Below are 20,788 nucleotides of genomic sequence, written 5' to 3' on the forward strand. Positions count from 1 at the left end.
CAAAATGGCCTCATCACATACATATTCAGTACTTGCTTATTATGGCCCAGCCACCAATCTTCCTCTAGTTCTAGCCATCTCTTCTGACAGAAATGCTAACTAGCCTTCAGAGTTCAACTCAAATGATCCCTCCTCCTTGGTCTTTCCTTATCACCTTACTTACCATCATTCTTCGGAATTCCTTCAGTGTCAGAACCTATCCCAGTAAGTATGACCCACCCCATTCTGCTTTGTATTACTTATTTCAGAGTATTTCTTCTTTCCCTTAACTGACAACAAAGAACGGAACCTCCTTCTAGAAGCTCTTACTCACTTTCATTCTCACAACACACTGTAGCAGTTTAAAAAATACACAGCAATCATTTCATTATACAGATAGTGCCTGTGAACATTTAGGCTGTAACTTGCTATAGCAATATTATATTTACAAAATAACTAATAACAAAATAACAAAAATATATAACAAATATAAAACATATTTATACACATATTTATACATGTTTATATAAATATGTAACAAATATATAACATACATAATAAAATAGCAAATGTATAACATATATCCATAAATAAATAACAAATATATAACAAAATAACGGAACCTGAAATGACTAATCTAGGTTTTAATTTTTAAAAGCACTTAACAGGGTGCCTGGGTGGCTCAGTGGGTTAAGCCGCTGCCTTCGGCTCGGGTCATGATCTCAGGGTCCTGGGATCGAGTCCCGCATCGGGCTCTCTGCTCAGCAGGGAGCCTGCTTCCTTTTCTCTCTCTCTCTGCCTGCCTCTCAGTGTACTTGTGATTTCTCTCTGTCAAATAAATAAATAAAATCTTTAAAAAAAAAAAATAAAAATAAATAAAAGCACTTAACAGAATGCTCCCACGTATACATATACACACAATAATAAAAAGAATATAACAAGTAGTGGTAAGTATGTGAAGAAACTGGGAAGCCTGTACATTGGTGAGAATGCAAAATGGTACAGCCACTACGGATAACAATTTGGTGGTTCCTCAAAAAGGTAAACATAAAATTACCATACGACCCAGCAATTCTACTCCTAGATATGCACCCAAAAGAATCGAAAACAGGGACTCAAAATAGATAGTTACTTGTCAATGTTCCCAGCATCATTATTTATGATAACCAAAAGGTAGAAACAACCCAAATATTCGATAAGATAAATGGATAAACAAAAGTGGTAAATACACAAAATGGAATATTATATACCAATAAAAAAGAATGCCATTCTGTTACACCCGGTTAAAAACATCATGGTAAGTGAAAGAAGACAAACACAAATGGACAAGTATTGCATGATTCCACTTATATGAACACCAAGAACAGGCAAATTTTTAAAGACAAAAAGTAGAATGGCGGTTGCCCTGGGCTGAGAGTAAGGAAACATAAGGAATTATTGCTTAACAGGTATAGTTTCTGTTTGGGATGATGAAAAAAAGTTTGAAAATGGTTTTTTTCTGTAACCATCTTACCTGACATTGTGAATGTAATTAGCACTAATGAATTGTGCACTTAAAAATGGTTAAAATGGCATATTTTCTATTATACATATGCCTTTACAACTATTTTTTGAAAAAACACAGAAGCTAACCTCAAGGGATTCTCACTGACCAAATTTCAGCACCATAATGACAGCAACAGTTTATAACACATTGAAAATAGAAATTCATACTGATATAAACAAAGTTTGGTTTTTTCTTAAAGGGGGTGAAGAGAAAGATATTTCTCACAACAGATAACCGGTAACAGTATGCATAGTAAGTACAGAAAGAAGAAGAGTATAATTACAAAATCACCATTACAAACAATTATATTGATAATTCGGGCAAGAAACACCAATGAATGCTAGAACTAGTGGATGGAAATGGGATGAAGAATGGCATACTCGCATAGTTTGAAAGTAACTCCCAACAAAACACTGATGTCAGGTGAAGAGGCCTACTTCATGGTGAAGAAATTTTGCAGACCCCATCTTAATCAAGGCATAAAAGTCAACAACACCAATAAGGGAACAAATCAACACATGCAACCTAACAGGATGCAATAAAAAGAATCCAGCATCACTTCAGGAATTGTCCTGGCAGGGGCGCCTGGGTGGCTCAGAGGGTTGGGCCTCTGCCTTCGGCTCAGGTCATGATCTCAGGGTCTTGGGATCGAGCCCCACATGGGGGGGAGGGGCTCAGCAGGGAGCCTGCTTCCTCCTCTCTCTTTGCCTGCCTCTCTGCCTACTTGTGATCTCTATCAAATAAATAAATAAAATCTTAAAAAAAAAATTGTCCTGGCAAAAATGCGTAACTGAACTCTAATCACAAACATTAGACAAACCTAAATTGAGACACAGTCTACAAAATGTCTGCCCATCTTACCAAAAACAGTGAGCCAAAGAAATCAAGGAACAGACTAAAGAACTATTCCAGATTAAAGAAGTCTACAAAAATATGACCTATGAACTCAGATTAGATCTTTTTGCTATAAAACCACATTATCGGGGCATTGTGGGAAACATTACTGGGGTGTTTGGTTTTTTAAATTATTCTCACAACTTTTGTATAAACTTAAAAACTGTATCAAATGTTTTAAATAGTCTAATAATTTCCACAATGATATTCTAATAATTATCGTGTACACCTCAATAAAAATAAAAACACTACTTGCTATGGTCCTAAATACTCAGAACCTTATTTTCTCACCAATATACACAAGTACTCTCTGCAAGGTTTACAATGCAGCAGTATTTTTTTCCCCTAAAACAAACAGCTGGGGGCACCTGGGCGGCTCAGTTGTTAAACATCTGCTTGAGCTCAGATCATGAACCCAGGGTCCTGGGATAGAGCCCCACTTTGGGCTCCCTGCTCAGCAGGAAGCCTGCTTCTCCCTCTCCCACTCCCCCTGCTTGTGTTCCCTCTCTTGCTGTCTCTCTCTGTCAAATAAATAAATAAAATCTTTAAAAAAAAAAAATGTTATTTTCTATTTACAAAGTCTTCAATGAGACCACCTAATAGGGAACAACCTACAGACAGCCAGAAAGATGCGAGCCTTGAAAGGCATTAGCTTCTTTGATAGTCTAATACCTGAAATGTCACTGAGGACACCCAGACATCAAGTGAAGGTGCAGAAGATGTGGAAGAACCCCTTCTATACTACAACCATTTCACTTTTATTCATTTTTATGAATTTTTATTTTTTATCTCTTTACTATCTATAATTCATACTAAAATGTAGGCTAATGAGAGCAGAACTTTTATCCCCAGAGGCTAGAAGAATAGCTAACATATACCAGTCACCCAATAAATACTTACCAAATGAATGAATATACCATACAGAATGAAGTCTATACCAAAAAATTTCAAACAACAGAGTAGGAGTACAGGCAACACTCTCTGATCACAGAATAACTAGCATATGCTATGTTGGAATCAGTATAAAATTGCTGTCTATCAGGGGTGCCTGGGTGGTTCAGTTGGTTGAGTGTCTGACTCTTGACCTCAGGGTTATAAGTTCGAATCCCATGGTGGGCTCCACACTGGTCATGGAGCTACTTTAAAAAAGATTAAAAAAATAAAAAATTGTATCTATAAGAATCAATGGAATACAGTTATAACAATTCTTAAAAGAAATTTTAAAACTCTACTTATACTCATAAATAAGATGGAAAGCAAAATAAATATCAAAATTAAAATGTTAGATTTTTTTCAAATATTGAAACAGATGTTGCAAGCCTTTTAGAAGACAAACTGAAAAACATCAATTAAAAAGTAAAATATAGGGCGCCTGGGTGCTCAGTTGGTTGAGCAACTGCCTTCGGCTCAGGTCATGATCCGGGACTTCCAGGATCGAGTCCCAAAACAGGCTCCCAGCTCCTCGGGGAGTCTGCTTCTCCCCCTGACCTTCTCCTCTCTCATGCTCTCTCTCACTCAACCTCTCTCAAATAAATAAATAAAATCTTTTTTTAAAAAATTAAAATTAAAAAAAAAAAAAGTAAAATATGTATGTCCTGTGACCCAGAAATTCCACTTCTGGCAATCTATCTCATAGAAACTAAAGTACTGTTTTATAATGAAATCATATACTCCGATTTATTACAACACTGTTTTGTACTAGAAACAGAGTGAATATTCATCAATATGTGAACAGCTAAATTATTTGGTATACCCACATAATGCAACATAACTTAGCCATTAAAAGGATTCAAATAGGGGTGCCTGGGTGGCTCAGTGGGTTAAAGCCTCTGCCCTCGGCTCAGGTCATGATCCCAGGATCCTGGAATCAAGCCCCACATCAGGCACTCTGCTCTGAGGGGAGCCTGCTTCCTCCTCTCTCTCTCTCTGCCTGCCTCTCTGCCTACTTGTGATCTCTGTCTGTCAAATAAATAAATAAAAATCTTTATAAAAAAAAAAAGGATTCAAATAAAAGTTAAACCAAATAACCTGGAGAGATTTCCACAAGCACTGAATGAGAAAAGCAACTTACAGAAGAATATGTATAATGTGATCTCATTAACAACAAATACCCCAAATTAAATATAAATTAAAAAAATAACATCCAGCTGTTAACATGACTGCGGGAAACCGAGAGTCCCATATGTGATTTTATTTTATTTATGTAAAATTATACACACACACAGGAAAATAGTAAAATGCTTAAAAAAAAAAACAGGAAGGGAGAATTAAAAATATTATTTTAAAAATCGAAATCAACTCAAATCAACCTGAAAACTGTTTCTTTGGAGTGAATATAAAGCACTGGTTAATCTAATCATGAGTTTTTCTTACAATTTCGCTTATCACATTTAGGTCTTTATTATACCAGATACTTTGATATACCAGGCTTTGGATACACCAGGCTTTCAATTTCACTTTTTTCCCCCTCAAATGGATGGCCATTTCTCCCAGCACTATTAACTGAAAAAGTTCATTCTTTCCCCCATTTTATTTGTAGTGCCACTGCTGCTGTATCCCAAACTCCCAGGTATATTTAGGTTTGTTTCTAGACTCCCTATCCTGTTTCACTGTTCACATTGCTATAGCTGGTAATGTAAGTTTTGATAGTATATCGAGCCTTCATATCTTTTTCAATGCTACTTTTGACTTTTGGTCCTTTACTCTTTCATAGTAAATTTAGAAACAACTTACCAACTTCCATGGAGAAAAATCCTAGAATTTAGACTGGAACCGAACTGAATGAACATCTGAATTTTAGAACTGATATCTTCATGATACTGTCTTTTCCAGCCAAGAATGTCACATATGTGTTGCTCCTTTTACTTGGGTCTTTTCAAATGTCCCTTAGAAATTACTTGCAATTTCATCTACATAGGTCTCACACACTTTTGTTAGATTTAGTCCCATTACTCCTTACAGTTTTTATGTTACAGAAAATAATTTTAAATTACATTTTTAACTTATGCTTATAGCTGATTTCACTATACTAAACTTTGCTAATTTCCTAACAGTTATAATAGTCTATAGACTCTATTGGATCTTCTACATAATTTATCATCTGTAAATAGCTTTCTTTCATTCTAACCCTTACAACTTCATTTTTCTTGTCTTACTATGGAGACTGAGACCTCCATTACCATGATGAATAGAAGCAGTGATAACAGGCATCTTTGCTTTGTTCTAATTTTAAAGCAAATGCTTCTAACTCTACCATTTAGTATAGTAAATCCCTATTTATAAGATAAAGGAAATTATCTTCTATTTCTAGCTGTCTAAAACTTAACTGTTCTGTTTAAGACAGAAATTAAATTTTATTCAAGTATTGTTCAGCATCTATTTTCTCCATTACTCCTTTTGGGAAAGGTAGTCCTCCATGAGTAGCAAGCTCTTAACAGTGTGTTCCTCAGCTGCAGTGCATCCCACTGTATACACAGCCACCATCTCTGCCCACGACATCACCCTATGGGACTTGGAGGCAGGGAACCAGCACTACCATGCTGATACCCCTGATGACTAAGGTGCTGTGTGTAATAAACTGCCTTGCTCTGACCCACTCAATCCTGTTGTCTACTTCTGACACCTAGAGAGTTGTAGCAGTTGACTACTTTCTCTTGTCTACAGAGAGAGTTATAAGAGATCTTTTTTTAAAGATTTATTTCTTTTTCGAGGTGGGGAGGGACAGAGGAAGAAGAAGAAAGAATCCCAAGCAGACTCCCCACCAAGCATAGAGCCCAATTCTCCATGAGGCTGGATCTCACAACCCTGAGATCATGACCTGAACCAAAATCAAGAGTCAGATCCTTAAGCAACTGAACCATCCAGGCACCCCCATAGAAGATCTTTAAAAAGCTCCTTTATAACTTCTATTACTTCCTTTGTGAAGTCATTAAAAAAAATCAAACAAGGGGCACCTAGGTGGCTCAGTCATGAAGCATCCGCCTTTGGTTCAGGTCTTGATTCCAGGGTTTTGGGATGGAGCCCCGCAGCAGGCACCCTGCTTGTTGGGAGGCCTGCTTCTCCCTCTCCCACTCCCCCTGCTTGTGTTCCCTCTCTCACTGTGTCTCTCGCTGTCGAATAATAAATAAAATCTTTTTTTTTAAGATTCTATTTATTTATTTGACAGAGAGAGATCACAAGTAGGCAGAGAGGCAGGCGGGGCGGGGGGGTGGGGGAGGGGGAAGCAGCCTCCCTGCTGAGCAGAACCCGATGTGGGGCTAGATTCCAGGATGCTGGGATCATATCTGAGCCAAAGGCAAGGCTTTAACCCACTGAGCCACAGAGGCGCCCCAATAAATAAAATCTTTAAAAAAAAAAAATCAAACAAACTTGAAGGGTACCTGGGTGGCTCAAGTCATGATCCCAAGATTCTGGGATCAAGCCCCACGTCAGGCTCCTTGCTCAGTGAGGAGTCTGCTTCTCCCTCTCCCTCTGCCCCTCCCGCCTAGGGTGTACTCTAATAAATAAATAACCTAAAAAATAAAAATAAAACAAACTTGATTAAATCTGTCCATCTGTGTTTTTTTTTCCTAACTATTCTATCAAATGCCTCTATAACTAACCAAGGCTAACAATGACTGAAATTCTTCCAAAATATATTAATAAGAGACACTCTCTAAGGACTCAAATATTCTGGAGGGGGGGGAAAAAGGCCTTAACATTCTAATTAAGCAGATACCTTATAATCCATATTACACATTAGGAATAATTTAATACCTAATTTGATGAGAATATACCAATAGTTCAAACATTTTTTTTATTATCAGCTTTCAAAATGCCAATACAGAATGCTATCAGTGCTATTATATTAGTCACAGGACTAATATGTTTGTTGCTCTCAGAATTATAAATCCTAATAAAAAATATTTTATCTATAAGCCTTGAGATTAGATTTCAACAGCAGACATCTCAGTGAATCAAGTATCAAAGTAGTTATGGTACTATGTTCATTTTACCTGTACTCAGGCTGTCGACTTGCAGAATGATCATCTCTTGTCCACCTATAGCCAGATTCATCCTGTAAAATAAAAAAAGTTATTTAGGTATCTGTTTACATTATTTTAGTCAAGCAGGATTTATCTAACAGTACTAAGACCAAAATAATATGAGGACAAAGACACCTTTTTAAATCTCTCTGAGTTTCAAAGGCATAAAAAGGGGGGAAAAAGATATAGCAAGTCATCCATTTCAACAAGTAATTTAGTAAACCAATAACCTGTGGTACCATTTAGCTCTATGAAAATGCTTATGGTATTTCTTTGGGGCCCTAACAGCCTTATTACCAAAGACACGCCAACATCACAACAGTTCAGGATGCTTATAAGATCAGAGGCTCAATTTAAATTTAATCAAGCATACATTTCTCAACCTTTCATTTTATTTTCTTTCTGTCAAGTTCTCTCACCAATTTTCAAATTCAAGTCCAATGAATTTCTTGTTCAAGTTTTTTTTCTCATCTTGATTCTTATCAAAATCCATGATTGGAAACAATATCATAAGAAGCTATCACCTGGGGCACCTGGGTTGCTCAGTCATTGGATGCTTGCCTTCGGCTTGGGTCATGATCCCAGGGTCCTGGGATCAAGCCCCACATCAGGCTCCCTGCTCAGCAGGAAGCGTGCTTCTCCCACTCCAGCTCCCCCTGCTTGTGTTCCCTCTCTCTCTGTCTCTCTCTCTTAAATAAATAAATCTTAAAAAATTAAAAAATAAAAATTTTTTAGAAAAAGAAGCTATCACCTACCGATAAACTATATTAGAGCAAGATGTGGCACGAAATTTAAAATTAATTTTAAAAAAGTGTATTTTGTCCTCTAAAACAGAAAAAAATAAATTTAAAAAATTAGTAGTAGATCATGCCCAATTGCTTTAAAATTACATATAGAATATAAAGGTAATTATTTATAAATATTAATTCAGCTAAAATAAATACTGTTTTCATCTTCCTCTTTAGCATCATATATTCTTTTTTTTTAAGATTTTTTTTAAATTTATTTATTTGACAGACAGAGATCACAAGTAGGCAGAGAGGCAGGCAGAGAGAGAGAGAGGAGGAAGCAGGCTCCCCGCTGAGCAGAGAGCCCGATGTGGGGCTTGATCCCAGGACCCTGGGATCATGACCTGAGCTGAAGGCAGAGGCTTTAACCCACTGAGCCACCCAGGCACCCCAGCATCATATATTCTAACACAAGAGTAATGTATTCATCATTTTCCTTCCCAACAGTAAATCTAAACAAACAAAAGAAAAAACTCAAAAGCTCTACAATATTAGATCAAATAAGTATTTACTTTATATAACTGAACTCAAGATAAATTAGTGTCACAAGAATCCTAAAGGTCTCCAAAAGACTTATTTTTGTTTAAATAGAATATAAAGGGAAAATGTTATATAAAGTATGATAAACGCAATTTGTAACAAAAAACTAATGTTGAGGCACTATTACGCTACAACATTTTAGAGAAGAAATCATATTCACGAGGATTCATACACGAACTGGTTCAATGAATCCCAAATCCCCTATCTATATCAAATGGCCACATTTGATTTTCCTAAGAGGGATACCAACTTTATGTGAAGGCCAAATTTTTTCTTCCTCAGACTACCTGGAATAATGGCTCCAAAGGCAAAATCCAGTAATTCTAGAATACAGATAATGTATAATATTTACTTTTCAACACCAAATCCCTCTTCCTAAAGGAAAGGTATGACATTTAAAAATTGAACAAAACAAAAATTCACTCTAGGAGAAGGAAGCTATGCACCCCAAACTTTAAAATGACAAGAAAACACTGAATAGTCTCATTATTACTTTAGAATTGTTAAGGCTCACCATAATGCAGTAGTAAGAGAACTGGACTTCCATACATACCCAACCCTGGATAAATCACCTTACCTCCATTTCTTTGAGGGTCAAGAATGGAAAGTAATTCCAACAGCCAAAGAGAGGTGAAATTTTAACATAAACAATGTTTGAATATGTACTGTTAATTGCAAAATTATATAGTAGGGAAGGGGAAAGGAGAAAATGTAGGAAAACGGTCTATAAGAGTGATGTAAACACACAAGCTAAGTCAAAGGAACTGCATCAAGGAATAGTTGCAATCAAGTTCAAGATTACTGCAACATTAAATACATACTTCTAGATTATTAAAGATGATCAAGAGAAACAAAATACAATAGCAACATCAATGGTAATAATAGAAACTAACATTTAAAAAGTGCTTATTATATATAGGACAGGCAGTGTTTTGAGAGCTTTCTAATCTGAGTTACTAAGTAGACTTTAAGAAGTATAACAAAAATGACACAGAAGCTCAACTGTAACCCAACCTCACCCACAGCATCTCATCATGATGAAAATAATCAAAGTAATTATAAGTGGATACATCCAGTAAGAGATGGTAACCACCTGCTCATCACTCACTGAGTACCAAGGCAATGTAGATTATCTTTATCTGCTTCTGTAAATTCTTGCCAATCCAGAGGATAAAAATATAAGCTAGCTGGAATTAATGTCACTTAAGAGCTACCCAGAGTGGCTTACCTACTTTGTCCCAAGATTCTCCACTACCAGTTCCCATTTGACAGCTCTAGCAGGCAACTCAACAGAGCATCAAGCAGGAAGTGTTTTATTCAACTGCCCTCATGGCCAGTCACATAAATTTCAAAAATTACATAATTTTTAAACTTATAAAAAATAACAATTAGTACACGGGGGAAATTTACATACTCCTCTGTGAGGTGGACCACTTCTTCGATCATGAGAAAAACTGCGGCCCTCGTCATATTCTTGGTAATCAACATGACTGTAATATCTACTGTAGTTTCCTTCACCAGGTCTGTCTAGCAGTGGTGGTTTCTTTGGCACAATATTAACTACTCTATGGTAGCCATCCTAAAACAGACAAAAAGAAATATATAAAAATCACTAATTTCTCTATTTGGTTTTGGAAAGGTTTTTAAAAAGTACAGGAGTTCTTATCCTTAATCAAACAGAGTAAATGTATAAACAAACAAAAATGCATTAATGAAATAACATGAATATAACTAATAGCAAGGTTTTCACATGGATTAAAGAAAATAAAATTGTTCAATGAAGAAAGCCAGGTGTTTAAAATAACAAGCAGCAATGCTAAAACCAATGCTAAAACCAATCATAAATAATAAAAGAAAAAGTACATTATTGTTTTAATAAAAAATAAACTACAGAAAGAATATTACAGTAGCTCTAATCCTAATTGCCTAAGAATTTTAGAAACAAAACCATTTAAGATAGCACACATCTTTAGTCTACTGTGTTTTAAGTATACGGTTTTGAAGAAATACAAAATCTTCACACATAAGGAACAGCAAACAGGGAGGTATACTGAGCAAGAACCATCAAGAGGAAACATTCTGCTATTTCTCCAGAAGAGAAGAGAGCCCTTGACTTCACAGCTCTGGAAGCAAAATAAAACCTGATATAAAATTTGAACTATTTTCAAAGTAGTATGTTATTAATGTTTTAAAGTTTTAGCAACTACATGGACGTTTGTGGGAGTTGGGAAATTGGAAGGAAGGAGAACAACACCTCTCTGGTTTAGCAGCTGCTGTGAAATAACTGAACAAAAAGATGGTTACCAACAGTAAAAACTAGAGAGCTACGTAACATGTATTTGTAAATAACCTGGGCTTGACTAGTCACGGTCTTTCTACCTATATCAGATGAAATATATGTGAAAGAAATTAGAAAACTATCAAAATGTAAGACACAACCAATTTAAATTAACTAATTTGACAAAATAAAGAAAGTCCAACATTCAGGGCATTACTATACCATCTTTATTCTCGGCTTCATTATCTGTACAACAGACTAATACTAATACCTACCTCAAGGAGTTGCTGTGAAGACTAAATGAAAAACAGATTGTAAAATATTTAGTACAATGTGTAAGCCATACTAAGTACTCAAAATGTTTGCTGTTTGGATTACCTTTTTCAAGTCTAGGTGAAACACAATTCCTCAATGCGTCTATTTCCTTAAATGACTTCTTAGCATTAATAACTACAACTATTCAAATATTAAATTACTGTGTCCTATTCAAATTTCCTAATAGGCAGGAAATTTGTTACTGTGCTGAGAAAAAATAAAATCAATGATTATATCTGTTTGAGAGCTAAAAGGATACTAATTTTTTCTTATGGGAACAAAAAGTAGTTTCCTTCTTTAGTATGTGAGATATTAAATTGTAACACATATTTTATATGTTCACATAAAATATAACAGAAAAATGAACCCATTGACTCTGTTTTGCAAAAACTGTCTTTCAAGAGATTTCAATTAAATCTAAGCAAATATTGAGCTTCTAAAAAAATTCAACATTAAGCCAAAATTAGCAACTTTGTAATTTATATAATTTTCTAAATCAAAATCTGTTGTTTATAAAATTAGAATCACTGATTACTCCATTTCCAAGAAACCATAAAATTCCGTTCTTTAATATCCTTGATTGTTTGTATATATTTATTTGGAGGGATAGTGGGTAAGTGTGCATATCTAAACATTTCTATGAATAGAGAGATTACAAAGCAACATTTTCCTTTGTTCAAAGTGGTTTTAGGACTGTAAAATGCATACGGTAAAACTTTCAAAGAATAATATTCAAATCACATTTAGTCATAGATTAAATAAACTGTTTTTTTTTTCAAATAATAATAAATGAAAACAATCATTCCAGAGTTGTTAATCAGCCAACAGAAAAAAAACCCTCTTGATTACAGTTCTGTATCTAGCAATGAAGATCAAACTGACATTTCCTTTGTTTTGAGAATGTTCAAATATAAGCACCTATACCATCTCACCTCTCTAGGCATCTATTCTTAAAACTCCCTAGTTACATGAAAAGATTTAAGGAAATGAAGATGACTACAGGAGTCTGTGATAAAGCAAGATGATATTATTAGAAAGTTTCTATATTATCCAGGTATTATATTCAAGGATTTTTCTTTCCAATAAAATCCATGATGGGAGGCAAAGATTTCAGAATTTTTTTCTAAAGTTTTATTTATAAAGAAAGTTCAAACAGTATTTTATATTACCAGCAATGCCAGACCCAATTGGAAACATTCATTCAGTGTTTGAATGAATTCTCATACAAATTTATATTAAGCTATAAACATGTAATTTTCCTTTTAAATGCTAACAGAAGGACACAAGGCTTCAGGTACTGATATGTTCATAGCCTTCATTTTAGAAATACCTTGGAAAGCAATGGCACTATTATATGCAAACCAGAAATAAAAATTATGACTTCTGAAGAATATCTTAAAAGATTTTTAAAGATAACAGGATCATTTTCAATTAATTTAAAAATGAACTCCATGGAGGGACGCCTGGGTGGCTCAGTTGGTTAAGCAGCTGCCTTCAGCTCAGGTCATGATCCCAGTGTCCTGGGATCGAGTCCCACATCGGGCTCCTTGCTCTGCAGGGAGCCTGCTTCTCGCTCTGACTCTGCCTGCCTCTCTCTGTCTGCTTGTGCTTGCGCTCACTCTACCTCTCTCTCTCTGACAAATAAATAAATAAAAATTAAAAAAAAATCTTAAAAAAAAAAAAAATGAACTCCATGGAATCAAAACATTTCTATTATTTCAAATCTTGAGTTTGGACATAAAATTTGAATTCACCTCAATGAAATCAATTTTCATTGCTTCCATTCATTACGAAAAATATGTATGGTATCCCTTTAAGATCAGACTATATCAACTTAATACTATTACATATTTATTATACCATTTATCAATTTTCCATGGCTATTACTAGAATTTCCAAAAATATGCATCAAATCTATCAGATCTGCTCCTCCAAAATTAGTATTAATGTTGTGATGGGTCAGACCAAAATAAAAAAGTAATATGTAACTCATTTAAAAAAAAAATTTTAGGCCTATTTTACTTAATCATTGATCTATTCTGGCAGAATATAGGAAGCAAAAACTTGCATATAGATTTGAATACTTTTTTGAGTATAGGTCAGTGAAATTTACACTTTCTCATAGGTCACTATCTCGGGGTGAAACAATTCCTACCATTAGGCTCTCTGGGTTTCTGAAATAGGGAGTGCTCACAGTTTGCTTGTGCTAATGGGTATCTGATCAGGTTAAGATACATATCAAATTAGTTTTGCAATTTTTAGATCTGAAATGGTGAACATGTTTTATTACAAAAAGCAATTATTTCTTAATTTGCTATAAATTCTAATGAGAAATACTTTCAGTAAATGAATAATAGCACCAAGTTTTGTTTCATTCAATATTTAAATGCCAAATTTTCCACACTAATATTTAATCTCTTTACTAACTGGGGACAAATTATGAGGATTAGCACATTTCTTTAAAAGCATTTCTTTACCAATGTCATTAAAATATACTCGGCACAAACTCTAACACAAAAACATTTTATTTAAAGGAAAAATTTAAACATTTAAACACCTCCTTTTAAGCATCCTTATCATTTAGAGACACATACTAAAATAGTTATTTGTACTTGAAATAGAGTATCTTGGATTTACTTCAAAATAATCTGGGAGAGGGGCGCCTGGGTGGCTCAGTGGGTTAAAGCCTCTGCCTTCAGCTCAGGTCATGATCCCAGGATCCTGCGATCAAGCCCTGCATTGGGCTCTCTGCTCAGTGGGGAATCTGCTTCCTTCTCTCTCTCTCTGCCTGCCTCTCTGCTTATTTGTGATCTCTGTCAAATAAATAAATAAAATCTTAAAATAATAATAATAATAATCTGGGAGAAAAGAAACTGGGGTAGTCATAAACAAAACAAGATGGACCATGAGTTGATAATTGCCATTTGGATGATTCGCCCATGGTGAGTTCATTTTGTTATGTTTTTTCTACTTTTATATCTTTAATTTTTGTCTTTATAATCAGTCAGAAACTACTAAAACACACTAACCTACCAGCAAAGTAACTAAGTATGATAGCAAATGTAAAGAGTTAATCCCATTCCTCCCTGAAACAATCAACTCAGTATGAATGCAAGCTTCATTGGCACAGAAACCTTGGTCTTAACTCACTGCTCTATTCCCAGCACCTGGAACAGCACTTGGCACATAGTAGGCACTATATACGTAACATATTCTGCTTCACTACATCAATTTTATGCTACTTTTAGCATCACATGCTTTTTGTTAGAAATGTACCACACAAACCACACATAACTAAAAAATTTTACTACACAGGCTGGTGGACTTTTGCTTTCAAAAGTCTGAGGTTCTTTTCTTCTGCTACCTCATATTTTGTGACATGCATTTCTATAACAGCACTTACTCATTTAATTCACTCACTGAATTTTCAAAGAAATACTGGTGTTTTTGCATTTCAATGGCTCTGGGAAATAATGAGTCAAATATCTGAAATTGAAACGGCACCAGAAAATCAGGACATATTGTTACAGAATATAGCCAAGAACTCATCGTTCCTCTCTGGAAGTAACGATAAGAAGGAAGTTAAATACTTGCAATTCTGTCAACCAAGAACGTAAAACACCTCCTAGGGAAGCTCTACACAAAGGAACATTACTAAATCAAAACTTGGCAGATGAACACTTAAGACTTTGTATTACATGTGTGTAATTTTTGCATTTAGAAAAAGATGTAAAAAAAAAACACGGCACTTTTATGGTATGTATACCTAGAGTTAGTGAAAAGCAGACCTGTCCAGTTCACTTTGAAATACATCCAAAAACTAGATGGATTAAGTAGATGGATGAAGGACAGATAAATGGATAAATACATGATAAAGAAAGTTTTCATAAAATGTTAATAGTTGAATATAAGTAGTGAGTAAATGGGAGCAATAAGAAAAAAAAAAGAAATGCAGTAAAATTGCTTTTCTGTTAGAGAACAGAACCCAAATATACAAAATAGAGCATTACCTTCCTCTGTCACAGGCACTAATGATAGTGAGTGCTTACTTTTTCAAGGATTAACTAATTTTATATTTAGAAAAAAAATAATCTGCCTTTTTAAAACTAAGTTTTTAGTGAAGTATGACATACATACAAAAAGTCTAAAAATCATAAATGACTCCTGGATCAATTTTTACAAGATAATTACACTTTATAACTACCACCAGATCAAAAAACTGAACATCCCTAGTATGGCAAAAGCCTTCCTGTGCTCTCTCCCAGTCAATACTCACCTCTCCTAAAAGTAACTGCTTTCCTGATAAGTTTTGCTTATTCTGAAACTTTATTTAAATATGCAGGAAATATAGGATATACTCTTGTATTTGGCTTCTTTTTTTTTAGTATGATGTCTGTGAGATTCATACCTGTTGCTGCTTTTGCAATGGTCCATCAGGTCCATTCATTCTAACTGCTGTGTAAATTGCACAATTAATTTATCTACTCTACTGTTACACATTTGGATTGTTGCCAGCTTGGAGCTGTTATGAATAATGCTGCTTATGAGAATCTTGTACAAGTCAATATGATATACCAATATGGTTTTTAAAATAACATTAGATGATCTCTGTTTTGTTATTAAATGTTTTTAAATATTAAAGAAATTATACTTTTATTAGCTCCAAATTCAGGAACTTTACTAATTTATATTTATATATATACTAATATGTATACTAACTTTACTAATTCATATTTCTAATTCTAGTGTCATTTAACAATTTTCTAGCCCAAGGATTCAGCAGGTCCTTGAAATCAGATGTAAATAAAAAATTACTTTTTTCACCCAAATACAGCAACAAACAACAGAATAACAACAGAAGTATCTGTGGCTTCGTCACTAACAGAAATCATAGATATTTTCATATCATGTTATAGCTGTTGCATTATCTCAAAATACCATTTTCTCTCATAACTGAAAATACAGTAATGAAACTCCCACCATTAGCTCTTAGTACTTTAATGACCTACTAAAGAAGTACATATTACTGTATTACAAAATTGTTTTAGAATAGTTCGATAATTCAAATATAAGTGGTCTTCTTTAATTTTGTGTATTTTGTAGTTTTAAAACCCCTACTCTAAAAGGGATCCATAGGCTTCACCAGACTGTTAAAAGGATCCATGGCACCAAAAAGTTTAAGAAACTTTGCTTTACTTTACTAAAATGAAAATGGAGGTGTAACATAGAAGGTAAAGAGATAACTTCCAAGAGCCATCAAAGGCACATAATTGAGGGGAGGGGAAGGCTTTAATTTTCTAACCAAAAAAAAGGCCACGTTCACCATAAAAGCAAGTCTTGGGGAAAGGGATGTGGGAATTGAGAAGGATTTATCAACTAAAAAAGGCTTATTGGGAGGAGGAAGGGACCAATCACTAGAATTAAAATTGTTTCTTCAAAAGGAGAGCAATAAAGTTGCACAAGGTCTGGACAGATTCTGTGCTCTCAGGAGAAAGGCAATCTAGGTACCTCCCCAAATAGGAGGAACTAAGTAGCGAGAGAATTTAGAAAGTCAGATTCACCTTTGGGAACTTAAGAGTTGGTTGAGTACTTCCACTGTGATTTTAAATGCACTTGTTGTATAAAATATTCCTATCTTCTTCCTGCTGATGAAATTACTTTATAAAGGAGCCTCTATTTCACATTTACACCCACATAAATTATTTAAAAATGAAAATGTGTGGGTTTAGATTTTACTACAATAGCCTCATCCACTGATAACTTCCATCACCTGTCATTTTACCTCAACTCCTGTCACCATCAGCAACTTCAGTGTTCATCTGCACTTCTTAACTGCATAAGTAACCTGTTAACTTTTATACAACTGATGTTTTGATCCTAGCTGCAAATATTAGGACTTAATTTTCTGGATGGGGCCCAGACACTGATATTTAAGAACTCTCTGTGTGACTTCAAAGTCCAGCGAGGACTGAGAGTCTCTAATCTAAAATCACTGAGCAAATCAAGCTACCAAGTTTTCCTGAGAGTCTCTACTCTAAATCACTGAGCAAATCGAGCTACCAAGTTTTCCTGATCTCCTAACCTTCACCCACCCTCTATTCCTACCACCATCTGCTGGACTTTAAATCACCCAGAACTGTACTCTCTTGGAAACTCTACACTTCAAAATACCAATTGCCTATCTTTCTACCACACACTGGTCTTCAGCTTCACTGAGCCTTTACTGTCCCTCAACCCCTCACTTCTTTCAATCCACTGTCCCTCTTACAGCTTTATCTCCTTCCTGAATCACCCCATAACACATAATATATTACCTCAGTAACTCTCTGAGTCAGAACTTTCAATATCTTTATCTTCCTGAGTCCACCACTCATCATGCCATCTTAAACCAATACAACAACTTGCCTCCTCCACTCCAAAATTGGGCTACTTAGGTAATAAAGCACACATTCCTACAGACTGGTACCCCTATAATATTACAGCGCAAAGCTCACTGCCCCTCAGCCACAGTCTTTTAAAACATCTCTGGTGAGAAGATACCAACAATAGCTACTCACAATTCAAGGCTGGCCTCAAATCACCCTCTACCTCCTGCACTTTCAGATGATCTTGCTACCCCTTCAGAGAAAACAAAGGCTTTTAGTATGAACTTTCTCAAATCCATTCTCACACAATGACCTAGAGATCAGAAGGGTCCTTCTTTTGTCCTTAGGCCACTGATAAGCCAATCATCCCCATCTTAAAACTCATTCCTCCCCAGCTTGTTTAAACCACTTCCCCCCCGCCCCATAGAAATAGCTGACAGCCTCCTGACAGGTCCCTCTGCCTCCAGTCTTAACTCTCTGAATCACCTTCCACTGCACTGTGTTCTAGAATACAAGCCAGCGTGCATAAATAACGCAGAATGGTGTAATAAGTGGTGTAATATATAACTTTTCCCATGATTTGATCATGAATACTTCCCACTGTTGTCTGAAATTCTATTTCTGTATATAAATCCCTGCTTACATTTTATGGCTTCTACAACATTCTACTGAGTTCTATAAATGTTGTACCATTCAACACTCAGAATTGTTTTGAAGATTAAGAGATTTATATGTAAAACCCCTCACTTACAGTAAGCAGGAACTAGTTAAACATGTAATTACAGTAAGTTACCACTTAAAAGTCACCCCCTGTCTAAATGTTTCTTATTTTATAATTCGGAATCATGTGTTACATTAAGGGGGAAAAAAACCTAATTAGAAAAAAAAAAAAGGCAATTCCCCAAAATTGAAAACAAACTAAAACAAATCCAACTATATATTCCAGTTGGTGGCGTAACCACACAGAAAATTTTAAGTATTCTTGAATACAAATTCCTAATAGGATATATCCTTAGAAAGGTAGGGGTCCCAAGAATTTTTTTTTCTAAAATCATCCCTTTTACTACCTTTTCATTACTCCCATATTATGTTTATCTATATCACTTTGTTTTGTTTTCCTAGATAAACTATAATTTTATCAAACAGGAAAGAATTTAACTCAAAGTTTAATTAGAAACCACAGACGATAATAAATACACAATCTATAAATAAAACTTGGAAAGAAATGACATATAGTAACAAGTCTACTCGTTCTGAAATATGGTAGGCCTCTTTCTTTCCTCCATCTTTTATCTTTTTTTGGGGGGGGGTCATCAAATGATCCTTTGTTGAAGTGTTTTCCTTTGTAGTTCTTAACTAGCTGGGCATTCCACTGCACCACTATTGATGTCATCTATGATGTCATGACGATGGTGGCCATCAACACTGCAGCCCGCAGATTGGGCCATCTCCAGGATCTCCTTAATGGTTCTAGAGAATTATCTGGCTAAAGATCAGTGGCATATTGGGGTGCCTGGGCGGCTCAGTGGGTTGAGCCTCTGCCTTCGGTTCGGGTCATAATCCTAGGGTCCTGGAATCGAGCCCCACATCGGGCTCTCTGCTTAGCAGGGAGCCTGCTTCCTCCTCTCTCTCTGCCTGCCTCTCTGCCTACTTGTGATCTCAGTCTGTCAAATAAATAAATAAATAATCTTAAAAAAAAAAAAAAAGATCAGTGACATATCTATCAGGCAATGTTGACAATCTTATCAAAAGTGATATTTCCACTGTACTTAATGTTTTTCTTCAGTATCTTGGTGGTTCCTTGAGGGCTTTGACCATCAGGGCAGAGGCAGTATGCCTACAGTCCCACTTCAGTCTGGGCCTGTCTGTTCTGAATGGTCAGTTTCACTGTAATCCTCAGACCCTTCCAATTATCAGTTGCCTTGGCGAGGTCATCACCAACTTCTGCTGGAGAAAGACTCAAGAGGCCGATCTTGGGGGGCAGGACAGACATAGCACCAACTTCCCCATCAGTGCACCCCAGGTACATGACTTTGATCTAACTGGGGTTGGGATCTTGAACTTAGGAGGCATGGCGGAGGTAGCTGGTGTCAGGATGAACCCGAATTCGAGACTACTAAAGACAGCTGCACCCCTGCCTCCTCTGAGCCAAAAACCAAAAAGTCCATCTTTTATCATTTTAGATCAACCCAGCCTAAGCTGTAACCCGGGCCAAATGACAATGCTAAAAGTGGTATCACCCATCTGTAGGACTTACTCAGAATATATAAGTGAAGAAAAAAAAACAAAAACAAAAAACTAGCATATAAACAAGTATTTGTACCCTTTGATGGCATATGATGAATCCATATAGCCACATAGTATCAACACAACCCAAACCCCTGGTGCTTAGAATGGGCCTGTGTAAAGTTTAAGATTGACAGTTTCTTGACCCTTCCCAAACTTTCCCTTAGGTCTCTGCAGAGGATTCTGCAGAGAGAGTATATATATTCACTCAATAAACACTGAACTCCTACTATGTGCCACATACGAGATGGTGCTGGGAATACAGTAACAAGCACAATAGCAAGCTCCTTGAGAAAAGGCCTAATTAAAAATTTCCAATTCCCAAAGCAACAGAGACAATTAGTAGGACAGTATACTAAGCTACCTACCTGCCCCTGATCTGCCTCTACTTCATAATTTCACATATCCAATTTGCAAACATTTTTAGAAATACAGAAGAATAGGTGACAGCCAATAGTAGGAGCAGGTGCTCAAATACTCCTTCATTACCTGAGAGTCCATCTTTATATAACCTCAAATTTTCTTCACAAATTCAATTCAATATAAAAACCCTCCATTTTAGAAATTTAAATAAGAAATATGAAATAAAGATTATCTACATAAATAAAATGCTGCATTTTCAAACTTTTAACTTTTAAAATATAAGCTTAATCTATATTTCAAACCCAGACTGGTCAATTTTTATCTATTAAAGATTTTACTATACCTAGCTTCAGTATAACAAATTCACTTAGACACCAGGTTTTGAATTATTCTACATCAGTAGTAACTTA

General features: G+C 35.5%; 1 protein-coding gene and 1 pseudogene across 9 annotated transcripts in view; both read right to left on the reverse strand.

The window, feature by feature from the left end:
- Positions 1-20,788, reverse strand: part of PPHLN1 (periphilin 1) — a 156,766-nt gene that overhangs the window by 124,966 nt on the left and 11,012 nt on the right. For 5 of the 9 annotated variants that reach the window (XM_004765554.3, XM_004765553.3, XM_004765550.3 and 2 more), the window contains 2 exons: positions 10,186-10,350; positions 7,414-7,475 (listed from right to left, as the gene is read on the reverse strand). In XM_004765554.3, coding sequence (XP_004765611.1) covers positions 7,414-7,475; positions 10,186-10,350 — 227 coding nt within the window. The remainder of the gene's footprint in view (positions 1-7,413; positions 7,476-10,185; positions 10,351-20,788) is intronic. The other 4 variants (XM_045073148.1, XM_004765556.3, XM_004765555.3 and 1 more) reach the window with 1 other exon arrangement.
- On the reverse strand, positions 14,188-20,780 carry LOC101692001 (annotated as a pseudogene).

This window comes from Mustela putorius, unplaced genomic scaffold, assembly GCF_011764305.1.
Source record: "Mustela putorius furo isolate JIRA1106 unplaced genomic scaffold, ASM1176430v1.1 tig00537227_pilon_pilon_pilon, whole genome shotgun sequence".
Lineage (NCBI taxonomy): Eukaryota > Metazoa > Chordata > Mammalia > Carnivora > Mustelidae > Mustela > Mustela putorius.